Below are 17,550 nucleotides of genomic sequence, written 5' to 3' on the forward strand. Positions count from 1 at the left end.
CTTAATTTTGTGTATTTTTTCCGACGTCGCTATTTTTTTCCTCGACTACTCTTTAATCTTCATAATATATATTCCTTGATGCATTTTTTTTTCAGCAGGTTTTATTTTCCTAATGAGCTTTTTATAATTCATTTGATAATGCAAAACCTTTTAAAAAGTTATTCAAATTTATAATTATCTTGCAAAATGCGGCCGGATATTTCATGTTTTCGTTTTTCATATGTCATATTATTTCATCCATCATAAAAAGCACATAATAACCTATTTGTTTTCGTCAAATAAAAATTAGTTTATGTATAGCTGGTAAATCATATTATGTTATTATTAAAAACTTAGTTATTCTTGCAGTTTGCCCTAAATTGACTTCGCTAAATTCTTTAAAACTGTGACAAATTATTTTTTTCTTTATTGTATTTACATTCATTTTATGTATGAGTTATTTATCCGTAACTGTATATATTTCTGTTGTTAAACATAAAAATAGAAAGTTCTGTAGTATTCATAAACTGGAAGTCTACAGCCATGTAGTAGATGGAGTAGTTCCCTAAATATAAAAACCGTTGTGCTCTGGGTAGCTACAAAATTAGTTGATATTTTGTATTATTTATCATATCTTAAGTTATACATGTACTAAAGTAGTCAAGCAAACGAATTCAATTTCTTTTCATCGTCCGCATTGTTTCTTAAAATAATAGGAATGTCTATCTATATAAAATTAATTGCTATTACCTTTAATAAAAGGAAGTTGATGCGACTGGTTAAGCGAGACCAGAATTTTTTTGACAAATCCGACACTTTAGTATAATTTAATTTCTATCGTTTAAAATAAAAGATTTGTAACAATGCGCAACGGGCATGGTTCGCAAAAAAAACTATCGTTGCACGTCCATTTCTTATAAGTCCATGGTTGAACAGTTATCCTCGCATTTTACGATTAAACATTTTGATTGATTTGATAATTTAGGAATTTTGAATTAGATATTTTGTTTCGGTTTGAATCTTTTAAAGTATGCATGACTCGCATAAGCTTTAGGAATGGGTCTAAGAGTAGTAGACAATGAAAAAAAGTAGACAATAAGATAAGAATTTCTTACATCCTGATGTGCAAAAGAGCATGACACAGGTTTGATTTTCAAACACTAAAAGACATTTTTCACAGGAAAATATCATAATAACTACACAATGGTATCGAAAATTATAAAGGACCAACATTTACATTTTAGCGCAGCGATTATTCGGAAAGATTAACTGGTTTTAAACTCAGTATTCTGTGTGATCATTCAATAGAATCTCCGATTAGAAAATAATTGTGAAAATGTCATATTTAAGCAACCGATTCTTGTCTGAACTTTTTAACATGCTTTAAAACAATGTTTTATAAAAATATCATACAACTTTTATAACATTTTTTGAAAAAAAAAACTTGCTAAATTTTATGAGTCCCACGAGAATTTTTTTGGTACACAATTCGCCATCAGGTATTTTTTTACTCTTTCCTGAGCTTTCTGACGCTCACATTCAAAATTCATCTTATTGTGGCTTTTTTCGTTATTGTGGCGTTTTCGTTTTTTTGTCCATTTAAAAAATAACCTTATTTTTCATTAGGACATAGCTGCAGGTTGCTTTGTTCATGTTTTTATGAATAAAAGTTTACTTTGCAAATCATGTAATAAACTTATTACTTGTAACCAAAAATTCACATATTTAAATACATATTTTTTCTTTTGAATTATTCATGGCTGTTGTTTTCATCATGCATGTAGACCGAGTCTCCATCGAAATGTTGCTGATTGTAAAAAAGGCATTAATGATGACCCACTAGTCTTGATCTTGTGCCATTGATCTTAATATTGTTTAAAAATTGTTGATTGATCTTAAATCATTTTTGATTATCTTTGATCCGGAGAAACTGCGTTCTCCATGAGCTTCTAATACAGGTAGAGTAAGATCCTTAAAAAAATCCATAAATTTGGAAATACTACTGTATTTCCAAATTTATTTTTTTTTACAGTCAGCAACATTTCGATGGAGACTCGGTCTACATGCATGATGAAAACAACAGCCATGAATAATTCAAAAGAAAAAATATGTATTTAAATATGTGAATTTTTGGTTACAAGTAATAAGTTTATTACATGATTTGCAAAGTAAACTTTTATTCATAAAAACATGAACAAAGCAACCTGCAGCTATGTCCTAATGAAAAATAAGGTTATTTTTTAAATGGACAAAAAAACGAAAACGCCACAATAACGAAAAAAGCCACAATAAGATGAATTTTGAATGTGAGCGTCAGAAAGCTCAGGAAAGAGTAAAAAAATACCTGATGGCGAATTGTGTACCAAAAAAATTCTCGTGGGACTCATAAAATTTAGCAAGTTTTTTTTTTCAAAAAATGTTATAAAAGTTGTATGATATTTTTATAAAACATTGTTTTAAAGCATGTTAAAAAGTTCAGACAAGAATCGGTTGCTTAAATATGACATTTTCACAATTATTTTCTAATCGGAGATTCTATTGAATGATCACACAGAATACTGAGTTTAAAACCAGTTAATCTTTCCGAATAATCGCTGCGCTAAAATGTAAATGTTGGTCCTTTATAATTTTCGATACCATTGTGTAGTTATTATGATATTTTCCTGTGAAAAATGGTTGTAATTAGGTTGTTCTTGGCTAATTGATAAAGTATTTCTATTGGGTAATATCGTAATTAAGTATTTCTATTGTCAATAGCACAGCTAAATTTATTACTTCTTCAAAAATTTTAATATCATTATCAGTATCTTAATTAACCTCAGTCGATATTAACAGCTAGTTCATGAAATATTTTAATATTTCCAGATTATGTTTATATTTTAACTCATAAATATTATAAAGAAATTCTTTATATTCAGTATGTTATTTATTCAGATTCTTGTCGAATTAGACAAGTATCTATTGTACAAAGATTGTTTAAGCTTTATTGTTGATAAGAAAATCAAAATCTCTTATTTCTAATGGACCATTTTTATTCGTAGCTGCTGAAATTGATTTGTAATATGATTCCATTTAGCAGGAGCTGAAGATATTTCATAAACAGAAGCAGTATTGTTTCCATGAAAATTTTCTTCTTCTTGAATTTATCCTATCGTTTAGGTTACGAGTAGTTTTTTTTTTGGCGGTTCGTAATTCTCAACAGTGGAGTTAATGTTTTTATCAAAATTAGCATCCGGAATCAGGACCCAGTGGACGCAGTGGACGCTGCTGAAGCTGAAGAGAGTTGCAACTGTAGTTTGGTACTAGTGACTTTATGCTATTCGTCTGTTTAGTACATTCATGATACTCGAGCTTCTTGTTTTATAAATTTTCAACCAGATTTTTCCTTTCAAAATTTTTTAAAATCGTTAGTTCCTTAAAAAAATGAAATATAAAAATAACAAGTAAACTGCAAACAGCAAACCCAAAGTTAAAAACTTACATCTCAACCTCAATGATGATAAATTTCATCAAATGATGAAAATAAAATTAGAAAAAAAATTAGAAATTAATATTATTCTCTGAACTTTAATTCATATCAAAATAATGCTGACTGATGCAAAAAATAATTTTTGAAAAAAAATTTATAGTTTTATATGTTAATGACAGAACAGAATGACCAATAGTTTTTCTTAAATCCGAGTCTGATAGCCCTGATAGTCCGATAGTTTGAGTTCTGATAGTTTGAGTTATTCCGCTGCCCGATAATCGATATTTTAAAAGTCCGATGACTTAAAAATAAATTCGGTCCAATAGTCTGATAACCTGATGGCCTTTCTTAAACTTTTTTTTCCCATTTTGAAAAAAATTACGATTTTTAATCGAAAAGAATAATTTTAGGTTTACACTGAGTAAAGTGCTTTATATGCAATGTTTAACAATAATACAGTGCAAGAAAAGTAAGGCATTTGTTGAATTTTTTTTTAAATATAAAAAATTCAGCAAAGAAATCAAAGCATCGTTACCAATGAATTTAAACAAGTAATAAAAATCATAATAAAACACGTAGCAACCATTATAGTAGTAGTATCATAGGTAAGTACAATGCGTAAGGTATGGTAAGTATGATAGTGAGCAAAAAATTGCTCAATCCCCACATCAAAATATTGAGATCACTCATCTACCCCATCAGGTGGGAGCACTGAAATTAACTGTCTGCCCTCACAATTAGAGCCATCCACTTCTCATCAAGCAGATGGAGTTTTCTGATGATGAGGATTGGTTTTCACATTGATTTCATCGTCAGGGATTATTTTTTTGGGAAAAAATTTTCTGCAGAAAAAATCCATAAATCTCAAAAGTCGTCGTCAAAATTTAAGTTATTATCTATAAGAAAAATTAGGAAGAACTAAATGCCAAAATGGACGGTCCGATAGTTGAAATCCACGAGTTATTTTTAATGGGCCGATTTTAATTCGATAGACTTTCTTTATGCGACAGCTATCGAATACCATGGTACTCACTTTAGTACACATCTTGATGATTTACTTTTGTATTGAAGGAACAACAGTAAAATGCATGGGGGATTTTAATATATTATAGGCATAATATGAGTGACAAACTTATTTCATTTTCTAACTAATAAATTTTTCTCGTAATTTAATCGTAAACTGTATTTAAAACATTAAGCTCTTTTTCGATTTTTTGAAGGATTTTATCCCGCTCTTTAATCCAATGAACAATCAAACTTAATACAGCAATGGAAGCGGATAGAAAGCATTAAAAATTAACGAGATGAATTATTCAATCAAAATTAATTATAACCACAACGAATTTTTTTATTACATGTTTTCATTATCAAACTTTTTTTTTTTGCAATTTCTATTGACTGTTGTAACTAGTAAATAATGCCTGAATGAAGCGCTAAATGAATTAAATTACAATAAAAATATATGGTTTGACTAGTTTGTTGGACCTTTGTGTACATTAGGGTACAGTGAGATTTATATGTTTTTGAAAAAAATAAAATTCAAGCTTAAGAAAAGGTGTATTCCTATGTAAAATTAAATTTTAAGGTAGGTCTGTTATGGACCACTTTTTGATCAGAAAACGTCTTGATACCCAAATTTTCATATCTACAGATTATTAAAATGAAAAAAACAAAATCCGTTTTTATGTAATAAACTCTCCTAATAAGCGCAGCGCCGAATTAATTTTAAAAGATATTTTTACTTGGCTCTCCGCTGTATAAAAGCTTTATACAAGATCGAAGTTTGTTACTATTTTATTCATTATTAGCTATTTAATCGAGATATTTATAAATGTCGAAAGTTAAGACTAGATCATCCACCACTGCAATTTCAGATTTTATTGGACCTGGAAAAGATTTTATTCCTAGTGAGCTGCCTACAAACAGAGCAGTTATTCAAAAAGATTACTGTGACTATAGAACCTGGTGGTCGATATCTTGGTCATTTTACTCCAAATGCACATACTCATTCAGATAAGCCAGCTAAAAAGATTGCTGAAGGTGTTTATAATTTGCTGCAACAATATAATCTTACTGAATCATGTTTAGTACTTGGAGCTGATAGTACTTCAATTAACACTGGCTGGAAAGGTGGTGCTATAACACATCTTGAAAAGATGTTAGGTCACAAATGCCACTGGGCCATATGCATGCTTCATTCAAATGAGTTATTTTTGCGTCACCTAATAGAAGGAATTGATGGACTAACATCATGTAGTACTGGCTTTGTAGGTCCTGTGGGAAAATGTCTTGCTGATGTTAATAAAATGGAGTACAATCCTCAATTTAAAGCTCTTCCAGAGGGAGAGAGCTTTGTTGACATTCCAGAAACAATACTAAAAAATATGTCAACAGATCAAAAACAAACCTACAAGTTATGTAAAGCAGTTAAGATCGGTGTATTGCCACCTAATCTTAGAGAAATTCAATGTGGCCCCTTAAGTCATGCCAGATGGCTCACTACTGGCATGAGAATAGTCTTTATGTGGACAAGGAAACATGACTTAACTGATCAGAATTTGAAAAATCTTGAGTTACTTGTATTATTTTGTTTACAATTTTACTTTAAACTTTTTTTTGACATTAAAGTTAAAGACAGACTTGAAGATGCTTCCAATCACATTCTGTCTCAATTGAGAATTCTTAGAAATCAACCTGTTATAGTAAGAGAAATTGTGACTCCCTACATCCAGTTAGGCGCTTGGTATGCGAACCATGAAAGTTTATTAATCTCTTTATTATCTAGTAATAATGCAGAAGACCGCAACTTTGCAGTTGACCGAATTTTGGAACAAAGGGGTAATAAAATCCTTGGAGACATGCGAATCAGACCAAGAAAAATACCTAAACTGAACTTTGAAGCAACTACTCTTCAAGAGCTAGTCAAATGGGAAAATGGTGTAGTACAAGAACCTGTTTTTACTTGTTCGCTCACTAAAGATAAGTTGGTATTGCTAAGATTGACACCTCTAATAACTCCTTCTGTTAAAATTCATACTCAAAGTACCGAGCGTGCTGTAAAACAATTGACAGTAGCATCCATGTCAGTAGTTGGACCAGATGCAAGAGATGGATATATAAGAGCTAGAGCTCAACATAGAGAGTTGCTACCTGTTTTTAAAACAAAGAAAGAAATTTTAATAAATTTTCAATGTCAATAGATTTGAAAGATATGTTGTTTTATTTATTGTTTTTTTAATAGTGTTATAGTTATCAAAATATTATTTGAGTAAGATGGGATAGACCTCCTGTTTTTTGGGGAAACCGCATCACTGGCACCACCTTTGTTTCTAATGAAACAAAAAAAACAACTGTTATAAGCAAATTTGTTAATCATTGAAACCTCATTGAAAATTGAAGACCCTCTCCCCTGAAATGTCCAGAATCTGCATTGCTGGTAGGATTCATGCAAGATAATGACTTTGAAACAAGTATCAAAAAAACTTGCAATTGGTCTAGAAACATTATTTGCATTTAATATTTCATCGCAATGAAAAAGAAGGACATGTAAAACATAATAAAGGACAAATGTGACAAATAAGATTTTACTAAATTTTGCAATTTCTAAAAGTGAAAATTTGGGTATCAAAACTTTTTCCGATCAAAGATTTTTTTAAGGAAACCCTATTTAAAATTTGATTTTACATAAGAATACACCTTTTCTTAAGCTTTTAGAAGAAAAAAAAATTCTCGCTGTACCCTAGTGTACATTCCACTAAGCCTTAGCTATTACTGAACTTTTTTTAGCATAAAACTAGCGATGAATATAGTAACCTGCTTTCTTATCAAATTCAAATATCACTCAGAAAATTCTAATTTAAAATTTTGAAATTCATCCTCACAACTTGTTGCTAACATTGAAAAAAAGGATGACAATTAAATGAAATATTGAAAAATATGTTCAAAAATTTTGTGTAAAGATAACAGGAAAAAATATTATTTTAGAAAAAAACAAATTAAAAAAATTATTCTGTAATAAAATTTTACGTTTATAATAAAAAAGGAAGACCATTAAATTTTAGATTTGTACGCAAACACTGATATTAAGATAATACCACAAGCAATGAATGAAGACCCTAAACGTAATAGCATATTTCCTCGACGTGGCTTCATTTTCTTATTTAGTCCATTTTCAATAAAACGGATCATGAAATTTTCTTCAGACGAATACGGAGGATAACGGAATCTAATAAAAAATAAATAAAAAATCTCCGAAACTTTGTTGCTCTTGCTGTTTTTACTGCAAAACTAAAACATCTTGACATTACCAGATAATAATATGCAAAAATAATGATATTGGTAAAGGTCAGGTATTTATTTAACAATATTTATTATACATTTATTTAATGTAGAATCAAAATGAATCCCTAGAAATTTAAATTTAAAATAGCAATAGTAAATTAGAAATAGTTAAAAATCAAAATAAAAGGGTTTACTTGTTGACAATTTCAAATGTTTGATTCGAAATGAGACATGACTTTCGATGAGAAAAAGTTTCTAAAGTATATTTGCCATTATACGCGCCCATTCCACTTTCACCAACCCCTCCAAACGGTAACGAAAGAGCTAAAGGTTTTATTGGAAATTCAAAAAAACTTATCAATAAAAAAAGAAAAAAAAAAGTTTTTTTAACCAAAAAGTAATAACACAAACCACCAGCATGCATAATTACGTCATTTACAGTCACCCCTCCTGAGGATGTATTTTGCAAAACCCAATTAACTGCGTTTTTTTTTTTTGAAAATACGTAAAGTGCAAGTGGCTTTTCCCTAAAATGAAGAACAAAAGAATGGAAAACAATGCAGATTTTTACGTAACAGTTAAATTTAAATTTAAAAAAAAACAGTTTCTTTATGACTTATAGTCATAAAGAAACTTTTTAATTAAAATGAGCCTGTTTTGAAAAACCACCGTTTTTAATAGAAAAAATGTATTATAATAATCCCTAACATATAATCGAAAATAATAATATTTCTTTAAAGACTTATAAAACAAATCACCTTTCATTGATAAATTGAACAGCTTCTTTGACATCAAATACATTAACTATAGGGAGTAATGGTCCGAAAATTTCTTCTTTCATTATATCATCTTCAGATGATATATCCCTCAGTATCGTAGGTGATATATAAAGATCATCTTCATCGAAGTTTCCTCCATGAACAACATGTGATCTCTTAATCAATTTAATCACTCTTCTATAGAAAAAAAAAACAAATATTAAAAATAGATTTTTCGCTATTTATCTTCTATTAATTATATTTATAGTACTGTTATTTAACTATAATTAATTGTATTTATATCATTTATTAATTACAATTAATTAAATTTATAATATTATTTATGAATTATAATTAATTATAGTTAATAATTAAAACTTTCAAAAAAACATACTGAAAGTTTCTGTTGTTGATGATTCTTCCGTAACTACTTGATCTCTGTGGATCTTCACCATAAAATGAAGAAATACTTTTCTTGAGAGCAGCAATTAATTTGTCCTGTATACCATTTGTACAAAGAATATAGTCCACTGCCAGGCATGTCTAAAGAAATATTTTTAAGTTAGTTGTTTTAATTACTAGTTTTATTACTTTTGCCTTAATTATTTCAAACTATGTTGTCATGATTTCAAAATATGTTACCATGGTTGTTTTAAACCTAATTTCCATGATTTCAAACCATGTGACACAGAGTTTAATCGAAAAGTAAAACAGTTAATTACTACAAATATGCCAAACTAAAAAAAGCAACTGATTCTATTTTCTGCTCTTACCTGACCAGCATTTAAAAACTTTCCCCAGGCAATTCGGTTTGCAACAACTTCCAAATCACACGAATCGTCAACTATCGCTGGACTGGAGCAGTTAACAATATTTTGTGATTAAAAAAAGGAATCTTCTTTAGAAGTAATAAAGCAGGAAATAAAAAAAAAAAATAAAGAAGAAAGTTTTAAATTTAGAAAATTTTCAAATATTCACATGAAATTAAACAACCATCAAAATTGCATTAAGTTAATATACCATTTTCCTCCCATTTCCAAGGTGACAGGAGTAAAATAGGAGCTGGCTGCCTTAAGTATAATTTTTCCGACCGCGGTACTACCAATGTAAAAGATGTAGTCAAATCTTTCACGAAGAAGGGCTGCAGCTTCTGGGATTCCGCCATTTACAACTTTGACGCAGTCCTGAAAATAATTAAGTATTCAGGAATGCTAGAAAGTGAAGCTTTTGTAATGATGTTTAAGAATAACTTTCTTTTGTTTCATTTTTTTTTGCTTCAAATTTTTTTGTAAGTTTGTTAAAAAGGTTTAAATAAAATGGAAAACAAAAAATTTATATTACATTATCCATGTATTCTGGGATTAATTTCCCAATTAAATCTGCTGTATTTGGAGCTAATTCTGATGGTTTTACTACACAGCAGTTTCCTAAAAGAAAATTGTAGATTCTCATTTTCTTTGATGATGATGATGATGATGATGATGATGATGATGATGATGATGATGATGATGATGATGATGATGATGATGATGATGATGATGATGATGATAATGATGATGATGATGATGATGATGATGATGATGATGATGATGATGATGATGATGATGATGATGATGATGATGATGATGATGATGATGATGATGATGATGATGATGATGATGATGAAAGCAGTTAGGTAAAGATGTTGTAGAGAGAATAAGAAACGATAATACTAACCAGCTGCTATTGCTCCAGCTAAAGGTTTTAGCGCTAATAGAAACGGATAGTTCCATGCAGAAATAACTAAAACTACTCCGTATGGTTCTTTTCGAATTTCTAATTCGTTTTGCATGTTTTGCCAATCAGATTTAATCCTTTCAGGTTTCATGAAATTTTCAAGATGAGTCATAACTAAAAAAGTAATTTCATTATTAGCATCTTAATTATAGAAAAAGTATGTTTAGATTATTGCCATGTTGCTTAGACACGATCGGAAAACCTTTGACTTCCGAGCTTTATTTTAATTCATAAACTAAAAAAAAATTTCAACTAAATCACCGTAAAAAATAACACCATTCCAAATCCTGGCCGTTTTTAAACAAAATGCTTCGTCAGTTTACTGAAAGCTTCAGTTCATCGCTCCATCCAACGCATTAGGGACAAGAAACCAAATCATTCCACGCATTCGTGATGAGCATTATTTGCAAGAGAAAAGGACAGTTTGGTGTCAATTGAAAGAGGAAAATCAATCGGCGTATGGCCGTGAAATAAAATGGATTTGGAGGTTATAGAATCTCAACGGACATCTTAAACAACATAGCAATATATCATCCTTGAAAACAATATATTATATGATTCTATGACTACGACAAGTATTAGGCCTTTTAACCATTTTTAAATGAGAACCTTTTTACTAAGCAAAAGCTATATATTTTGATTCCAAGAATAAAATGTCAACGTAATAATCCTAACTTAAACTTCATCTAGAATATTTGTTAATCTTTAGATAAACAGGTAATAAAGTCATAGAAGTAGAGAAAGCTGAGATGATCGCTACCAAGGAACACTATTTCACTATTGGGGATCGAACGCTCGGTGTATTAGCCAAAAAATATTTAAAAAAAATTTTTTTTGGTTAGTTTTCGCTCTTACACCGTTTTGTTACCTAATGGTCTATATAATACTATGTCAATACTTGATAAAATTGCATTTGTTGTGACAGTTTACACAAAGAAATTGACGTTTTAAAAAAAGTCCGTCATCTTGTCCCATCTTCGGAAACAAACTGTTATCAGACCACCAGAAACTTTAATCCATTAAACAGCTATTCCAAAATCATTATAGAACACAAAATCATTATAGAACACAAAATCATTATAGAACACAAAATCATTATAGAATTTAAAACAAAATTAACCAGTTTTCACACATGGTTTTTATAAAAGACGAGCAAGCAATTCGCCTCGTACTAAATCTCTTGGTTTTATTTACTATTTCGTAAAGTAATTAATTTTTTAATCAACCTTAAAGATAATGCAATACGAAACAAAAATCAAAACCTAAAAAAGAAAATCCTACTTTCTGCTATCTCTGTCTTCACTCCGAAAGTCTCAAATAACTTGACTTCTTGTCTGGACTAAAATAAGTTTTTTTTAAATATGAAAGTAGATAATTGTAAATAAACTTTAGTATTGTTATGTTAATTTGTTAATTCACTAATTGCACATGTTGAAATGAAAATAATACACAGAATTTCTAATTTTAATACGAATTCTTACTTTACGCAGATCTTTCCAAAGCGCATCAGAAATCTTTTCAGCATTCTCATCCAGTAATTTATTTAATTGCGATAACTGATGCCACCTGGCCTCAAAGGTTTTTAATTTTCCACTTTTAAAATTCTTTCGAAGGTCAGAAACAAGCTGTAATTATATATTCATTTTTATTATATATCAATGTTAATTTATTGTTTACAACTGGGAGTATAAATTGAATTTCAAGTATATGCTAATGGGATATATAATATACAAATGATTGAAATCAGACAGATGTTCTTTTGACTAGGATGCACAGTAGATTCACAATTCATGACCTAATATACTCAAATTAAAGCAACTAGCTACAAACTAAGTGTTCCAATTTTTAATAAACCTGACTTTATCAAAAGAATCCAATTTATTAGATGTGATTCAAGTTGACTAAATTCAAGTCAAATATCTTAGTCATAAACCAACTTGATTACCCAGTCGGAAGTACAAAATTAGCCCGTAAATTTGTCGATCTTATTGTACACCTTTTTGTCCAACTTACGTAATTTGAGAGCTTAATATTTTTTAATTCCTTAATATTTAGCAGATCAATATACTGGATGAAGCCCCACTGCCAAAAGAATAGTCTCTATATTGTTCATGCCAAGTTGGTTTCTTATAAAATGTTGCACATGCAACATGTGGTTTCTTATAAAATGAAAAAAATCTATAATAACAATTTCAGTCAGCGTTAATTTTAACTGTACTCAAACAAAATGAAATTTTTCATTATATTTAGTTAACATTAAAAAGGCTATAACCTGCAACTTTACAAGGTTATGAAGTGGGTAATTAAGATTTAAACCTATAACCCTGTTATTCTTAGAGCCATATAAACTTTTCTCAGATATCTTCCAAAAATTTAATCATGTGAATCTACTGTCCAAGCGTTGTCATAAAATATACAACATTTATTACTGGTAACTAAACTTTTATAACTGGTAACTACTCGCTGTAAAAAGTTGTTTTTAACATGTAGCCATGATCGGTTCAAAGTCAGCTAAGGTTTGCTTCTAAAAACTAAAAAAAATCTTTGCAAGTGCAAAACAAAAAAAATTACCTCTTTGTAATCAAACTCTTGATTCATTTTTAAGCTTCTTCTCTGTAAATACTCAGATCGCCACCTTTGATCACTTAATTCTAAGAGGTTATTTTTAAAAAAATGTTAAAACTGATTTTCAGGCTTCGTATTTTTTTCGAATATTTAGAGCATAAAATAGTTTTTCTTTATAATAAAAAATGTCATTATTTTCCTAGTTACTCCGATCTTCTCGTCACTCGATTAATTTAAAAAAATTAATATTTAATGTCACTCGCATTTGCCCGTCAAAAAAACATCCGAAATTTGGAGCTTTTGTCGATTGAAAAGCTGTCTCACTCACTTAATCTTCCTTCAAATACTTGTGTTTTCCTGTGCAAAATTTATTGAAGCGTTAAAAAAAATGTTAAGTTCTTACAATAACCTAATGTTAGTTTAAGGATTTTAGCATTGCTGTGGTTATTAATTACAGAACAATAATACGTTGAACTTCGATTATATTTGAAATTAAAAAATATTTCAATTGCAAGATTTTTTTTTTTTTAAACAAGGTTTAAGATTTCAGATTAAACGATTAAAAAAGGGGATCAGCCAACAGTTCTTCATTGACATCTAAAAGATTAATCCAATCTTCTGAATTCATGATCGATCTTTTTCTAAAACAAATCAAAAGCCTGTAAAATTAACGTTTTTTTTTTACTCTCGTGAGAACAGCGAAACTTTTTTTTTAAATATTTGTGTTTTTAAAAATCACGTGTTGCGCTAAGTCCAAATACCAAAGTCCGAGATCCTATGATTTAATTTACGAAACATAAGAAGTGTCGTCTCTTCTCTTCTCTAAAGCAAACATATTTTAATACAAAAGGATGTTTCATTTATTTTGAAAAAGTTTTCATCTGTAACAACCCACACGTACTGATCGAAGAGTTTGTTTATCAGATTTTAAAAAAATACGAAATATCTGATTTTATGCGGAAAAGAGATGTTTTTGAAGGGAAGAAATTGTTTTTTAAAAACTTCTCTAAAAACTCATTGCTAAACTTTAAAACAATTTTCAAAACGCTAAACATGTTTTCATTTATTACGTTACCTTGTTTTCAACAACATTTTGTTGTTGAAGTTTAAGTTTGTATTACAAGATTTCGAAATCTTTTTTCAGATAATTTAACATCACAAGCATTTTTGTTTGTTGAAGGAGAATGTATTTGTTACATATTTGTTAGGAAGAAAATTGACGAGTTGCTCGTGCGTTAATTTCCATTCTCCGTGTCATTTAATTTAATAACAGTTTTGCAGGAATTGTTTGCAACTTTAATCAAAAAATGTTTTTTCTTTTAAATAAAATTAGAATTTTTTGCAAGAGATTTGATTTAAAACTTGTTTGTTGAAGCGGACCACGAATACATCCTGAAAAGTTTAAGTTTGCAAAATAATTGCTTTAGAAGGCTTGTTTTTGTCCATTAGGTCTTTAGGACAATAGGTATTTGGCCTGCAAAATTTCAAGCTCATTGAGCAAAATTTATTGGTCAAATTATTATCAACAATATTTTTCTGGTGTCTGCGCATGCGATTTTCATCCGACTTTGACGCGTCATATGTCAAATTACTTTTTGATATGTGTGCTGCATTCTAACGTGCTTTTTTTTTTTTGCTGTTTTTTTGCTTTATCTTAAAGGTCTTACTGATGCCATCAACTGTACAAATCAAGCGATTTCATAAACAATGACTATCATTGAACCAATATCTTGGTTAAATGATGGTCATTGAACAACAACTAATGAACTGTTTTAGGATCCAATATTGACAATCATGCGACATAAAAAATGCTTGTCAGTTTACCAGCTACTCTTTAAACATAGTAGCAAAGGGAAGATTATCAGGAATTTTTTCGTTTATCTTTCTGGCTTCTTGGTGGACACAAAGGCAGTGCGAAATCTTGAGCTCTTAGTTCAACCCATCGTGCGAGATGGATGGCAAAAGCCATTTACGCACTGAAAGTATCTCTTTTTAAGACTTAGTTCAAGTTAACTGCTTTTGAACATCTAGTTTGCATGGCTCTTTTAGATGACAGAGTCAGGGTCAATGAAACAAAAGATGGTTCAAAATCTACATCAAACAGCACTGGCAGACACCCCTCGGCATGTAAAGTTGACAGATGAATCTGAACAGTTGAAACTTAAGGAATTGGTGGCAGAAAGGACGACATCTTTCTTTGATGCTTTCATGGAAGAAAGCAAAAAAAAGTCTCAGACATTCGTTATGAAACCATTAGGACAGCGAACATCTGATCCAGTTTCCCAGAAGCTTTATGCACTGACTGCACACGTCACTGTTGTAAAAAATGCAGCTGAAAGCGAAATCAGAATTATTGAGAATTGTAAAGACGCAATGACAAAGAACGAGGAACAGAAACAGTTTATTCTTCAATTCTTTGCAGACCATCGCAAGAATTTCAAAGCTGGAATTCAGTTGCAAAAATCGAAGATTAAATGGTTCCGTAATGGATCATCCACGATTATCCATTGCGGAGCTATTTATCTAAAAAATGTCAAATTTTAAAACTTATTTCCTAACTAGATCATAATTTTTAGTTGCTAATTTTAACTACAACTTTAATTTAATTTCTTAATTTTAATTTAATTTATCATTTTTATCTTGTGCTTTAAATCGATAATCGTAATACTAAGGTAACTACATTACTTTAGAAAACCTAAAAACTGTTATCGAATGTTCTATAAATATTCTTGGTTTTCATTAAAATTTTGCACAATTGTTATAATCATAACTAAGAACAAAAAAACCTTGTGGACAACTGAAATCTGTTACACTTTTGTGTGTGTGTGTGTGTGTGTGTGTGTGTGTGTGTGTGTGTGTGTGTTTATATACATACATACATACATACATACATACATACATACATACATACATACATACATACATACATACATACATACATACATACATACATACATACATACATACATACATACATACATAATGGTGGTCATACATAAACATATAGATTTAGCTATGTCCTGGCAAAGTAAGTCTTAAGAAGCATTTAAATAAATTAACTTGACAATTTTAGCATTGTTGAACCTTTCTGCTCTATGGTCTAAACAGCAAAGTAACAGCCTTATTGATATCCTTTTAAAAAATGGTAAGTTGTATTTTTTATTTCAAGTTTTTATTTTCAAAAGCGCTTATTTTACATCATCATAGATGATATTTTATAAATACCTTAAAATAAATATATTCATCATAAATTAAATATTTTTTCAATAACTGATAGATAAACAGTTGTAAAGAAAAGTTTTGAAAATTTTAACTTTACAAAAACATATTGCTAATCCAAAATTTTATTCCTGGTCAAGATCACTGAATCACTTTACATATGAACATATATGCAAATGTTAGGAATCTTTCATCCTATTATCATAGTTCCTTAATGATGTCACAGTCAATCCAAAAGACAAATCAACAACTTTACCATCACGATAAGACTTATGGTCTAATATTAACTCTTTGAATGTCAAAAAGTCAGTTAAACTAAACAGCATCTCAAACAGCTCTTCACTCACTTCTTCTTTTCTTGCAGGAAGAGATTTCATAAATTCTGACATGTTAAAATGGGGTAAACGTGCTGCCAATTCACTTTCAATATGTTTTTCTAGCATATTTACGTACTCATTAAATATTGGAGTATATGAAAGTTTGTTCTCTTCACAATTTTCAAACTCATAGCAATATTTATCGAAAAAGTTTTTTTGCTTATTTTGAAAGTCTTCCTCCACTACTATATCCTCAATATATCCAATAACGCAATCAAACAATTTGTCTTGTGAAGATGATTTGCTGCGTACAAACTCTTCAGTTAACTCTTCTTTTTGCTCGGCAGACATCTTGTTGTGAAAAAAATCTTGAAAATGATTTATTTTTATGTGATACTTTGAAATCAATACCAAAAAAAAAAGCTTTTTTTTGAGAAATATAGAGAATCAATTATTTTAAAATAAAAAAAATAAGAATCAATATTATTTATTAAAAATAACTCTTCATCAGGGAATCAGAGTGATTTAAGATAGCATTTTATTAATTTATATCAAAGATAACAATAAATTTTATTTTTGTCTACACCATTGAATGCTATAGATATAATTGAAAGCGAAAATGTCTATTTAAATTAAGTCGCTTTACAACAATACAGATATAAAGGTATTAAAAAAAATAAAAGCAATTAGCTAATAATAAGCATTTCTTAACTAGCAGATTAGCCATGTGTAGTTATACATTCCAATGCACTATTATAACTAGTAATGTTAAAGATAAATCTTTCTTTTTTCAATGGCAATTAGTAGTAACACTAGTAGCTTAGCAAGTTAAATAATTGTACTTACAATATCAATGAAATTGATATATTGTATATCAGTACAATTTAACTAGCTGAGCTACACAGTTCACACACAGTCAGATTGTAAATAATTTGATAAATAGAAGCAGTTTCAATTTTTTAGAAAACATTAGAAACTGCTAAGACTCGAAAAGGTAAGTACATGCTCTAAGTTCGATTACCTTAACTTAATGTTAGCCAAGGTAATACTATGAATAACTTGATCCGTAATTGAAAGCTAAGATTTATCATTTAAAAAATGAGACGGGGGTACTTACAACTTCATGAATAAGTAGTAGGAAAACCTTTCAGCAAGTTTTCAATGAATGAAAAAAAGTTTGTTGATT

General features: G+C 29.4%; 3 protein-coding genes across 4 annotated transcripts; 1 reads left to right on the forward strand and 2 right to left on the reverse strand.

Annotated features, from left to right (window-relative positions):
- Positions 1 to 5,181: 5,181 nt before the first annotated feature.
- On the forward strand, positions 5,182 to 7,283 carry LOC149885885 (uncharacterized). Its single transcript, XM_090093269.1, has one exon. The coding sequence runs from the start codon at positions 5,605 to 5,607 to the stop codon at positions 6,646 to 6,648; it is 1,044 nt and encodes a 347-aa protein (XP_089949395.1). The 5' UTR covers positions 5,182 to 5,604; the 3' UTR covers positions 6,649 to 7,283.
- Positions 7,284 to 7,297: 14 nt separating this feature from the next.
- On the reverse strand, positions 7,298 to 13,214 carry LOC145184541 (aldehyde dehydrogenase, dimeric NADP-preferring-like). 2 transcript variants are annotated; one of them, XM_090093268.1, is made up of 13 exons: positions 13,092 to 13,214; positions 12,835 to 12,914; positions 11,745 to 11,888; positions 11,545 to 11,602; positions 10,204 to 10,377; positions 9,829 to 9,914; positions 9,508 to 9,671; positions 9,261 to 9,342; positions 8,882 to 9,030; positions 8,488 to 8,685; positions 8,141 to 8,256; positions 7,924 to 8,053; positions 7,298 to 7,673 (listed from the first exon to the last, which is right to left on the reverse strand). In XM_090093268.1, exons 2-13 carry the CDS (start codon positions 12,859 to 12,861, stop codon positions 7,499 to 7,501), a joined length of 1,503 nt encoding a protein of 500 aa, XP_089949394.1. In that variant the 5' UTR covers positions 12,862 to 12,914; positions 13,092 to 13,214; the 3' UTR covers positions 7,298 to 7,498. The 2 variants fall into 2 exon arrangements, with proteins under 2 accessions (XP_089949394.1, XP_089949392.1); XM_090093266.1 differs by having other exon boundaries at positions 13,157 to 13,213.
- A 2,774-nt stretch (positions 13,215 to 15,988) lies between these two features.
- LOC145184543 (ADP-ribosylation factor-like protein 2-binding protein) lies at positions 15,989 to 17,417 on the reverse strand. Its single transcript, XM_080060243.2, has one exon. The coding sequence runs from the start codon at positions 16,713 to 16,715 to the stop codon at positions 16,227 to 16,229; it is 489 nt and encodes a 162-aa protein (XP_079916369.2). The 5' UTR covers positions 16,716 to 17,417; the 3' UTR covers positions 15,989 to 16,226.
- Positions 17,418 to 17,550: the final 133 nt, after the last annotated feature.

The sequence above is a fragment of the Hydra viridissima genome, unplaced genomic scaffold (assembly GCF_058129835.1).
Source record: "Hydra viridissima isolate aposymbiotic clone 2 unplaced genomic scaffold, HvirCarnegie_v1 scaffold_7, whole genome shotgun sequence".
Classification (NCBI taxonomy): Eukaryota; Metazoa; Cnidaria; class Hydrozoa; order Anthoathecata; family Hydridae; genus Hydra; species Hydra viridissima.

Coding starts and splice junctions, on each gene's coding strand:
- LOC149885885 (XM_090093269.1), top strand. CDS start 5,605: ATGTTAGGTCACAAATGCCACTGGGCCATATGCATGCTTCATTCAAAT.
- LOC145184541 (XM_090093268.1), bottom strand. CDS start 12,861: ATGAATCAAGAGTTTGATTACAAAGAG. Junction 10,378..11,544: donor GAAGACAGAGATAGCAGAAA/GTAGGATTTTCT, acceptor TTACTTTTTTAG/TTATGACTCATCTTGAAAAT. Junction 9,031..9,260: donor AGTTTTTAAATGCTGGTCAG/GTAAGAGCAGAA, acceptor ATATTTCTTTAG/ACATGCCTGGCAGTGGACTA.
- LOC145184543 (XM_080060243.2), bottom strand. CDS start 16,715: ATGTCTGCCGAGCAAAAAGAAGAGTTAACTGAAGAGTTTGTACGCAGC.